General features: G+C 50.4%; 1 protein-coding gene across 13 annotated transcripts in view; it reads left to right on the top strand.

Annotated features, from left to right (window-relative positions):
• MED12L (mediator complex subunit 12L) overlaps positions 1-12,136 on the top strand; it is a 321,153-nt gene that overhangs the window by 56,508 nt on the left and 252,509 nt on the right. For all 13 annotated transcript variants that reach the window (XM_073359681.1, XM_073359680.1, XM_073359679.1 and 10 more), the window contains 3 exons: positions 1,079-1,228; positions 1,822-1,921; positions 3,036-3,172. In XM_073359681.1, coding sequence (XP_073215782.1) covers positions 1,079-1,228; positions 1,822-1,921; positions 3,036-3,172 — 387 coding nt within the window. The remainder of the gene's footprint in view (positions 1-1,078; positions 1,229-1,821; positions 1,922-3,035; positions 3,173-12,136) is intronic.

Below are 12,136 nucleotides of genomic sequence, written 5' to 3'. Positions count from 1 at the left end.
CACAAAGCTGTCAATGGGACATGCCCAGGTTATTTTCAAATGACACTTCTCGGGCAACCTGTTTAGCAGGTTACTGTTGTTGGAGTCCAGATCTGGATTTGTGAGAGCAGGAGGTAGATCTTCTCAACAACACAACCCAGGACTCTGGAACATGTTCCCAAAAGAAGCTGGGAAGAACCTTACTCTAGCTGTTTTTCAGATCATGCATTAAGATCCATCTCTCCTTCACCAAAAGAATTTCCAAACCACCAAGGCAAAAGAAAACAGAGTGGCAAGCTCAGAAGCAACTTAGAATTTATTTTCTTACTTTCTAAAAGTAATTTAGAGCAGGATAGGTTGCTGAATGGAACCCAGTCAAGAGGTCCTGCTTATACCTCGATGATGAACAACCCTCATGGTGGGTGAAATCTTGCACCCGATGAAGTCAATGGCAAAACTCCTATTGACTTCAGTGGGGCATGATTTCCCCCGGTGGATTTTAATCCTTGTACAGCACTAGATACCATAGCAATAGTCATTTTTATAATGGTTTATAAATGAACATCAGTCTTCATCCAGCACCTTTCAGGAACAGTAGATTTACTTAGAAATAAGGTGCATTTGAATGGCTCCTTTGTGTTTTAAAATCTTGATAGGAAAGCATATTTTAATTAATGACATAAATTTTAATTTTTCACACATAGCTTCTCTTTGTAAACGAAACCCAAAAATGACACCTTTTTGCTAAAAGTTATTCATGTTTCATAGGCAGTGTCTGATGGAAATTAGCCTTCAGTGGTGTCTTTGGCAGTATGAAAGCAATACAAATGTAAAGCGAGCAAGTATATATTTAAATTCAATTTTCAAATTAATAATGAATAAGGAAAATACCATTTTAATTTAATTTCCCGCACTGATGTTTTAAAAAGCAAATGGTTTTGCAAAGGCCTCTTTTTAGTCATTTTCACTGCACTTGTGAGGCAGAAGTGATTTAGTTCAAGAGACTATCTCCTTTCGTTGGTGTTTAGCTGTGACCCTGTCTGTGGCAAATGTTCTGCAAAGGAGATTACTTCTAACTACTTTACATTGTCGCTTGCAGACTGTAACTCTCTGTTGCCCAAGTGCCTTGGTGTGGAATTATTCCACGAATGAAAGTAAGAGCATTAATCCAGGCTCTCCTCTGGATTTACTTCAAGTTGCTCCATCTAGTTTACCTATGCCAGGTGGAAATTCAGCATTTAATCAGCAGGTAGGCTTGTTTTTTTACAGGGCAAAGGTCTATATTCTGTGTACCAAAGACATAACATTTCATGCTCATTAAGACTAGCAAATTTAGGTATGCCTATATTCTTGGTTTGGGATTAGTTACATGTTAGCTTTAGAATTGTATTAGTTATGGTATACTAAATTGTTTGGCAAATCTTTATGAATGATGGGATTGTTTGGATTAAAGTATTGTGCATTTGAATAGCAGTATTGTTAATGCTTTCAAAGGAAAGATCTTGAGTTAATTTAAATTGATGTTATTTAATGGCACAAAACAACAAATAGCAGGAGACTTGTTGCAGTTGCTAGTAAAGTTGCGACATTCATGACCTGAAAAACTTTCACTCATACAGTATTGTTGGGTTGAATATAAGTCCTGAAATGAAGATATTTCAGTATAGATAATGTTTAAAAAAAATTAAATCAGTTGAACACTCAGTGCTTGAGGGTACTTTTTCCTAATATAGGAAAAATTGCGATACATTGTTGTATACCTTACTCATGCAGAGAAATGTGCTTGAGATGAGAATTGTGGCTTCCCAGCCACTAGCTAATAAGCAACAATAATCTTTTTAGGTTCGGACAAAGATTTATGAAGTAGAACAGCAGATAAAACAACGAGGTTGTGCTGTGGAGGTGCGATGGTCTTTTGACAAGTGCCAAGAATCAACTGCAGGTAAAGCAAGTCAAATGCAATGTAAATGTTGAAAAATGTGGGTCCTAGGTTTTACATATTTGTGTGTGTTGGGCTTGATTACATCACATTGTGATTAATTTTAGGCGTAGATTTGATAGACTGACACAAAGTAACAGGCAGCATGTATTTTTTTTTCATTTTTGGATTGGTGGTGTGTTAGCATAAATATTAGTCAGGAGGGATCATTACAATTCAAGTTCTGGGCTTAGTGAATCCTTTGCTCTTGGACCAAGTGGGGATATGAAAATTTGCAGAAATAGCCTCTTCAGTCAGTAGGGGATAATCTTCCATGACTCACCTGCTGACACAGGACTAAGTGGTTTTGGGCTCCTGAGGGAAACCGTATGTAACCCATCTGAACTGTAGGATTGGTCGATGTGAGAAGGGAGCATGTAAAGATCCCTGGGGGTGGGAGTGTTTCAAGAAGGGCAGTGAGGACACCACCTAAGGACTGGAGAAACTTGCAGTTTTAATAGTAGGGTTTGTGTGTGCATAGATTTCTGGTAACAGACAGGATTTGGTTAATCTCTAGATGTATTTTTAGAATACAGGAAAGTATTTAGCATACCATATCTTTCATCATTGGATCAGCTATTGCTTACTAAACATCACCATCTGCAGCTTTGGTGGGCTGCAGTAGCTCAGAGGATTGATAAAGAGAGTGAGTGCGTTTGGTCTTGCATTGGTTCAAATCTAGCCCAGATTGATAGTGACTGACCATTCTTTTTGCTTTTCAGAGACCAACGGGGAAGCTAATTTGATTTTAGTCACGTTGGCTGAGGACAGGAGTCCATGTCAAAGAATCATAGAATATCAGGGTTGGAAGGGATCTCAGGAGGTCATTTAGTCCAACCCCCTGCTCAAAGCAGGACCAATCCCCAATGTCATCAGATCCACCACTGAAATTAGCACTTTCATAGTACCATAAACATTAAATTCAATTTCCCTCCTTTTTTAGGGGTGGGGTTGGAGATGGCTTTTGTGTTCATTTCACCCAGACGTTAGTGCTGCGTGCATCCAGTGAAAACAGTTTTAACAAAGAATTTTTCTGGTAAACTATTTGGTTACCTTTTTTTTAAACTTTCATATCTAGGGGTCACCATCAGCCGAGTTTTGCATACACTGGAGGTCTTGGATCGACACTGTTTTGACAGATCAGATTCCAGCAATTCAATGGAGACTCTTTATCACAAGATTTTTTGGGCAAACCAGAACAAAGATAACCAAGAGGTAATTAAGGTTCTCCCAACCCACTTCAGAAATTGTAGGCTCATGATTCCTTTATTCATTGCAATAATTTTATAAAAGTTTGGCCTTAAAGTTTCATGTCTTTGTTTAGTTTACATGCACTGGGTGATTAGTTGTTAGGAAAAAATGGTTCGTCATTGTTATGAGAGACTTCTTCTTCAGTGTTATATGACCTAAGCCCTTTTTTATAAGGAATACTCTTTCTCCACTGGAGCATAGCTCCCTTGCCCCTCCTTGTGAATAGAGGGAAAGGAGAGATTCCTACCCCCCTGATTCCCTCAAACTATCCCTCTCAACAGGTACAACACTTATTTTATTTCCTTAATAATCTTCTTTAGGAACCCCAGATCACATCCCCTTGGGGCTGCTCCAAGAGGCTTACTGGTGCTCTGGGCAGTGGCGGATTAGCCACTGGGCCCACAACCCCCCCCGCAGCACCCCTCTTTTCTCTGGCAGAAGCTGCAGGACAGGGGAAGCCCCCCATGACCTCACCGCTGGCAGAAGCCACAGGACGGGGGCAAACCCCCCCAGCAGTGCCCTGCTTCCCTGGCAGAAGTCGCAGGATGGGGGAACGCCCCCCCCAGCAGTGTCCCCCGCCCCGATCCATTCCCTGGCAGAAGCTGCGAGATGGGGGAAGCCCCGACCCCATTCCTGGCAGAAGCCACGGGACGGGGGAAGTCCCCACAGCAGCTCCTCCTCCAGAAGCGCTTCCCCCGTCCCCAGGAGAAACCCCTCCCCCAGCAGTCCTGACCCTGGCAGATGCCCCCAGGCAGGGGTAGCCCCCCCCAGTGGGTCCCAATCCTGTCTCTGGCAGAGAGAGCCCCCAGTGCCCCGAACCCACTGGGTGGGGTGGGAGAAGCCCCAGCGCCCTGATCCTGGTCCCCTGCAGAAGCGTGGCACCTGGACCCCTACTGCAGCCCCGGGACTGGAGGAGCTGTGACTCCCCGCTATGGCGGGCAGCTCCTGGTCAGTGGTGCAGCGGGGCTAAGGCAGGCTGCCTGCCTGTCCTGGCTCCGTGCTGCACCCCAGAAGTGGCCAGCAGGTCTGGCTCCTAGGCGGTCGGGGAGGGGACAGAAGGCTCCATGGCATGTGCTGCTCTCTCCTGCAGGCACTTTCCCCCAGCTCCCATTGGCTGGGAACCGGTCAATGGGAGTGCGGAGCTGGTGCTCGGGGTTGGGGCAGCACGCGGCGCCCATAGCGCCCCGCCCCCCACCTAGGAGCTGGACCTACTGGCCACTTCCAGGGCGGAGCACGGTGCCCAGGACAGGTAGGGACTAGCTTGCATTAGCACCGCTGACTGGGCTTTTAATGCCCCAGTCAGGGGTGCTGACCAGAGCCGCCAGGGTCCCTTTTCAACCGGGTGTTCCAAGTTGTAAACTGGACACCTGGTTGCCCTAAGAGCAGGCCATTTTCTGAAGGCTTTGAAATGGCAACTTTATTCCAGTATATGGTGGTGGGGAGTTATGAGGCATTCTCACAGTAATCTGTTGAAGTCAAACATACTTGTACGTTGGTTATATAGCATTAGCTGGTTAGAGGAATTAGGAGGAAAATAAACACATTTATGCCAGTTGGTTGAGAGACTTTAGTTTTCCCCTCCTGTCCTCCCTGTTTGGCTCCTACGCTTATGTTAAATTGCAAAGTGTTCCCTTAAACGAGCAGAACCTGATTAGGGTTTTCAGAGGATTGTAACTTGCTGCTTGTGTTGACTAATAGGAAGTGGGAGAGCCTTGTATTGCTGACGGGCTGTTTTCCAGTGTTTACTGAACATTATCTGATATTTGAGTTTTTAACAGTGGAAAAAATTACCACTTTTGATGTATGTTGTCATCTGCACACTGACTTTCAGAGAGCTCCTGCATCTTAATAACTGACAGGTGTGTGGTGACCATGAGTATAATGTAAATCACAGTCTGTGTGTTAGTACATGTACCTTGTAAATAATTTAGGAAAGTGTAGTTGAGCCACTAGGTGGCAGTTTGTTATGAGGCACCTTTATGGGCCTTGCAAGTTTACTTATACCAGCTGTACTTCATCTTTACCTTTGCAGAAGTCACATACGCAAGAGAGTAGATCTGTACTCAGCTAGAAGGCCTCTGACTTGTATCTGGTCTTGATTTCAGTCTGTTAGATGCAAGCTGTCTCTGTGTTTGCAACAAGAAGCTCTCAATCATGGGCTTATGCCTGTACTCCTATTTTTAGCTAACCATTTATGTAACATTGTGGCCTGTCCTTGTTTTTTATGGTGCTCACAGCACCAGAGTATCTGCACACTAACAATTATTTAAAGCAAAATTCAGTATGAAGGACTGTATGCATTATCCCTCATTGATAGGAAGCCACCATAGCATGTCTGTATGAGTTATCCCTGATTGATAGGACTGTATGCATTATCCCTGATTGATAGGAAGCCACCATAGCATGTTTGGCATTTTTTTTTCCTGCTTCCATGGTTGATGAATTGTAAAACTTCATCATGAAAACAGTAAATTATGGTAGTGTTTATTTTACACTATAGGAGTGCCCCAAAAGTGCTAGGCACTGTACAGGGAAGACACGCCCCCTGCCATGAAGACCTTAGAATGAAGAGATCAAAAAATCAGATGTTTGGAGTGGTGCTTTGCCACCATCTTATCTTATTGATTCCATGAAGGATTTTTTTTTATGGAAGAAGTAAAAATAAATCTTTTTATTTCTTTCAGCTGTCATAGAACAAATGGCTCTTAGGGAGTGTAGTGGGGTAGTTACCCTGCTCCAGCCCTGAAGGGGTTCAAGCAGCCCTGGAGAGGGCTGCAGCTGGGAAAAAGCTAGGCTGATTGGGGGGAAGCAGCCACAGCCGGGCCCATGCCCCAGTCAGGCCACAGCTGGCCCTATAAGAGGGCTGAGGGCCAGAAGCTGAGGGAGTCTCACTCTAGCCCAGGAATGGGAAGGGCTAGCTGCCTGAGAGTGAGGTGCCTTAAGCAGAGCAGTGCTGGGGAAGGGCAAAGGGAGCTGGGGAGCTCCAGCCTGGTAAAACCCCAGGCTGCAGGCCTTGGTAAAGTCCCAAAAGGTACTGGGGCTGCAGAGGGGCAGCCTGAGGATAGGCAGAGGCAGCTGGTCCAACCTCCTTGCCAGTGATGCGTGGCCATTACACTGTAATCTGCCCCAGTGAGTGGGGGCTAGATGATGACTGGCAGTAGCCACTGAGGCAAGGTGGGTTTAGAGGGTTGGGGGTTCCCCTGGGAGGGGAGACCCAGACTGTGGGGTACTGCGGTGGGCAGAACCCCATGGTAAGGGGCACCGGGGTCCAGGAGGGACACGGGGGGCCATAAGGCAGGTGAGACACTGGCCTGCAGAGGGCGCTCCGGAGGTTGGAGAGCTAATTCCCGAGATGACCAGCAGGAGGCGCCGTGCCAGTGAGTCGTTACTTTGCTGCAGGGAGACGTTTGATGAGGGTAGTGGAGTGACCTGGTAAACCAGCTGAGGAAGCGCAATTCAAGTATGGAAGTAGTGTGACGAAACAAATGTGGAAGTAGTTGTGGGAGAAATGAATGATGGGGCATCAGGGCTGGAAGAGTTTAAGGGCTGGGGGTAATGTGAACAAGGCAAATGTGGATAAGTGAAGGTGTTGAGTGAAAGTGTTAGGCAGGGCCTTGAAGTTTAAACTTTGTTGCAGTGGAGAAGTAGAGGATCAAGAGGGAGGCGATGTAGTCAGATTGGGCCAGAGAGATGGTCTTAGCAGCTTCACGAACATGTTGGGTAGCTGAGAGGGGGAATTGCAGATGGCCTCCCTTGGAGTGGATGGTGTGTGTGGGTGGGTGGGGGGCGGAATGGCATCAGTGACAGAGAATGGGGAAGTGAAGAAGCTATGGGCTGAAAAATAGGGGTTCAGCTTTGGCTATGCAAGTTTGAATTACAGCGACATATGCAGGGGAGGAGGTACATAAATGGATTGAGTAAGACAGTGGGCAGGACGATTTTGAGAATCATCAACATAAAGATGGCATTTTGAAACTGCATGAGTAGATGAGGTCACCCAAAATGAGGATCTAGAGGGGGAAGAGTGGACTAAATACTGAGGCCTGTGTGGGATACTTGCAGAAAGTGGGTGGGGCTCTTTTTCGAGTGCTTGCTCATGTGTTTTCCACAGTAGGTGTGCATGCTCACCACGTGCACCGGTGCTGGAAGTTTTTCCCTTAGCAGTACCCGTAGGGGGAGCATTGCTGCGACCCCTGGAGTGGCACCTCTGTAGCGCGCGATAAGGGGAGCTGCGCGCTCCCCACACCCTCAGTTCCTTCTTGCTGCCAGTGAGCGTGTGTCGGAACTACTTGCTTCAGCTTCGCTTCGCTGTAGCTCGTCCCAGAACTTGTCGTTTGTTGTTAGTGGCACCTGTGTGTGTGTGTGTGTGTTCAACAAGTTTCAGTTCAGTTAGTTAGCATTTGGGCCGGAGCATGCCCTGTGCCCCAGGGTTTAAATCGTGTGACTCTTGCAGATGTTCGATGCCCAGAAGTGACCCGCACGCCGACTGTCTCCGCTTCTTGGGTCAATCCCACATTAGCGACCGCTGTAAGATCTGCGGGTCCTTTAAACCTAGAACCAAAAAGGAAAGAGTCATTAGACTTTGGGCCCTTCTCATGGAGTCGGCACTAGCCCTACCCCAGTGTGACACCCAACCCCGGTGTCCCGAGCAGATTCGGCACTGGGCACCTTGTCTTCGGTGCGCAGTGATCCCCTGGCACCTTCCAGTGGCTGGCACCGCTCCCTGTCTAAGAAACAGAGAAAGGCCCCATCTTCTCAGCAGCATCAAGAAAAAGCAAGGGGAGAGGCTAGACCTGAGTTGGGCAGCCCCAGTTCCCCCCTGGGCTCCAGAGCTCCGACTCATGTTGAGTGGAGCAGCCCGGTTGCATCGACTCAGGCCTCTCCTGATGTCTGGATGCCTTTGACCCCGGAGGCCCTGCAGGCGGCCCGAGACATTATGACTCTGCAGGTCCCCGAGGCACCACCGGCACCCGGGCCCCGCTCTAGAGGCAAGCCGCTGCTGGGCTCTAGGCAGTCGACCCCAACCCGACGCAGATCCCAGTCAAGGGATTGCTCTTCGGCCCACACAGCATCCTGTCAGGGCACAGTCTCCAGCCTCCACTTTCGTCACCCACTAGGTTGTCTGGTCAGGTGCCGTCGGATTGGAGTTCCAGGCACTGCTCCATGCTGAGCAGAAAGTATCGACGGGACAGGCAAAGGCGCCGTATGCGCTCCTTTTCTCGTTGGAGCTACCATAGCCACTCCTGACGCGGGTGCCATTGCCATTCGCGCTCCAGTTCTCTCTCCTTGAGGCACCATGCCCATGACTCCCGGTGGGGATTGCCAGCTCCGCATCGTCGCGGATCTAGGTGTTGCAGCGTCTCGAGAAGTAGTGGCTCGAGGCGGCAGTGTTCCTCGATGTTGGAGTCCCGGTCCTGTGGAAGACGTTGTCCTCGGCACTATTGATCGTATTGCTCCCATGGTACTGATAGGTCGTTGGTAACCCTGACCTTGACCCACCCGCGGCTCCCTACGTCCCAGCCCAGCCAACCCGACCAGCTGGTTGTACGATCAGTGGCAAGGGCTCCCATGGCAGGGACAGTGGTGCCAGTGGACCCCCTGGCCCCCTCTGCATGCCCAGCCAGGGGCTCATTCGGTAGCAGGGGCATCTGAGGCTCCCTCCGCCTCACTATCCAGGCTTCCAAGGAATAGATCGGCGGGTCATGGATCCTTGGCACTGCACGTGGAGTCCGACCAAAGGGTGGATCCTGCTGCGCCAGCCGACGTGCAGAGCTCCATACTGGCCTCCTCCTCCACGCCAGATGACAAGGTTGCAGCCCCACCCCCCTCCGCACCACAGGAGGACTTCAGGGTTCACCAGGAGCTACTGAAGCAAGTAGCGTCGAGCCTCCAACTCCAAGCTGAGGAGATGGCGGGACCCTCAGACTCACTCCTCAATGTCCCCTCGTCTTCGGTACTGGGCCTACCACTGCATGAAGGGGTGGCTAACATTTCCAATGCCCTCTGGCAAATGCCGGCCTCCCTTGCGCCAATATCAAAGAAGGCAAAGCGCAAATATTTTGTGCACATGAAAGGGAACGAGTATCTTTATACCCACCAGGCCCCCAACTCCCTAGTGGTGGTGTCTGTAAATCCGAGGGAAAGACGTGGTCAACCAGGACCCACACCCAAGATAAGGACTCTAGAAGGCTGGACTTGTTTGTTAGGAAGCTTTATTCGTTGTCCACTTTCCAGCTCGGCGTGGCCAACCACTAAGCCCTCCTTAGCCGTTATGAGTTTAACTTGTGGGGGTCACTGCCCAAATTCAAACCCTCCCTTCCGGAGTGTGAAAGGAAGGAATTTAAGGCACTTGTGGAGGAGGGTGCCGCTGTCGCAAAGGCTGCTCTGCAGGCAGCATTGGATGCAGCTGACATGGCTGCTCAGTCCATGGCCTCGGTGGTGTCCGTGCACAGGTGTTGTGGCTACTGCTGTCGGGGCTCTCTACGGAGGCACAGTCTGTGATGCAGGATCTTCCCTTCGATGGCAAGGACCTGTTTCTGGAACAAACAGACGTGAAACTTCATGGCATGAAGGACTCACATACTACCCTGCAAACCCTCGGGCTTTACGTCCCGCCTGCCAAGGACAAGCCTAAGCCTCAGGCTCCTGCCCCGGCTCCCCAGCCAAGATATGAACCCGCCTATAAGAGGTCCAAGACCCAAAAGAGGCGACCTCAGAGGCATTCTCGCTCTGCCCCGCAGCCTGGGTCCTCGAGGGGCAAGGAGCAGGAAAAGAGGCGTTTTTGACTGGTTGCAGGAGGGTACCCGGGTGCCTCCTGAGAGGACCCTCCTACCAATAAAGTTTGCCTTTAGCAACCGCTTGTATGCGTTCTTTGCGGAATGGTTCCGAAATAACATCGGACCATTGAGTCCTCAACACCATTTCCCAGGGCTACACACTACAGTTTGTCTCACTCCCACCTTCCCACCCCCCTTTCTGGGACGGCAGAGGGGACCCATCACATGTATCCCTGCTAGAGCAGGAAGTGGGTCGGCTCCTCAGCTTGGGAGCTGTGGAGAAAGTTCCAAGGGAGTTCCAGGGAAAAGGGTTTTACTCCCATTACTTCCTTATCCTGAAGGCGAAAGGGGGGCTCAGGCCTATCCTGGATTTGCGAGACCTCAATTGGTTCATGGCCAAATGTCAGTTCCGCATGGTCTCTCTGGCATGTATCATACCCTCTCTGGACCCTGGCGATAGGTATGCTGCCCTGGACCTTCAGGACACATACTTCCATATCAGTATATTCGAGGGGCACATACGCTTCCTTCGTTTCTTGGTGGGACAGGACCACTACCAGTTTACGGTCCTCCCATTTGGCCTGTCTACTGCACCCAACGTATTCACAAAGCGTATGGCGGTCGTGGTGGCCTACCTCAGACGCTGAGGTGTCCAGATATTTTCCTACCTCGATGACTGGCTGCTCAAGGCCAGCTTGCGGTCTCAGGTACAGGATCATGTGGAACTGCTCTTGGCGCTCTCCTGGATGCCTTCAAGGCCACAGCCTCCCTTCCCCGGGCAGGTTCCAGACCCTGAAGGGGCTCATATCCTCGGTCACGGAGTTCCCCGTGACCACAGCCAGGGCAAGCCTGCAGCTCCTGGGCCACATGGCGGTGTGCACATACGTGGTTCACCACGCCAGACTTCGGATGAGGCCCCTCCAACTCTGGCTGGCCTCAGAGTTCTCCCAGGCCTGGGACAGGCTAGACAAAGTCCTCACGGTACCAGCGCTGGTGATCGCCTTGCTAAAATGGAGGTCCTGCCTGGTCAATATGCTCCAGGGGATTCCCTTCTGGGGCCCAACCCCCTCGCTAGACCTAGTGTCCGATGTGTTGGACTTGGGCTGGGGGGCCCCACATAGGGAGCTCACAGACCCAAGGGATGTGGTCGGCCTCGGAGTTGTCCCTTCACACAAATGTCAGGGAGCTCAGGGCAATACGCTTAGCCTGTGTGGCTTTCAGCTCACAACTGCATGGCAAGGTGGTCAGAGTATTCACGGACAACACCGCTGCGATATTTTACATCAACAAGCAAGGCGGGGTGAGGTTCTCGTCCCTCTGCCAGGAAGCCATCAGGCTCTGGGAGTTTTGTATAGCCCACGTCATCTACCTGAAGGCTTTCCACCTACCAGGAGTCAACAACACACAGGCTGATTGCCTGAGCAGGGTTTTCTCCTCCCAACACAAGTGGTCGCTCCACTTGGAGGTCACTCACCAGCTCTTCCAAGCGTGGGGCACTCCCCAAATAGACCTGTTTGTGACCCGACAGAACTGGTGTTGCCACCAGTTCTGTTCTAGGTGGGGATGGGGAGGAACGCGATCTCAGATGCCTTCATCCTGCCATGGTCAGGTCAATTCCTCTACGCCTTTCTCCCGTTCCCCCTCATTGGCAAGGTCCTGGAGAAAGTGAAAATGGACAAGGCACACGTCGTCCTGATCGCCCCAGCTTGGTCCCGGCAGCATTGTTACAGGACCCTCCTGAACTTGCTGGTGGCCCCTCTGCAGCTGTTGCTGCTCCGCCCAGATCTACTTTCCCAGGACCCGGTCTGCCGCCTCCATCCCAACCTGGCCACCCTCCATTTGACAGCGTGGCTGCTCAATGGCTAGATGCAGAGGAGAGAAGGTGTTCGGAAGGGATCAGGCGTGTCCTCCTAGAAAGTAGGAAGCCACCCATGTGCCAAGCCTACTTGGCAAAGTGGTCCAGGTTCTCCAGGTGGGTGGGTGAGCGGGGTACTTCCCCAGGGTCTGCCCCTCTCCGGCTTATCCTCCTTCACCTTAGACCTCACGGTCTGGCACCTTCCTCCGTCAGGGTGCACGTGGTGGCTATATCGGCATTCCATCCGCCAGTCCAGGGCTGCTTGGTTTTCTCCTATGCCATGACCGTGCGTTTCCT

Source organism: Lepidochelys kempii, chromosome 9 (assembly GCF_965140265.1).
Source record: "Lepidochelys kempii isolate rLepKem1 chromosome 9, rLepKem1.hap2, whole genome shotgun sequence".
Lineage (NCBI taxonomy): Eukaryota > Metazoa > Chordata > Testudines > Cheloniidae > Lepidochelys > Lepidochelys kempii.
Note: the sequence above shows the minus strand (reverse complement) of the source record. Positions and strands in the feature narration are given on the sequence as shown.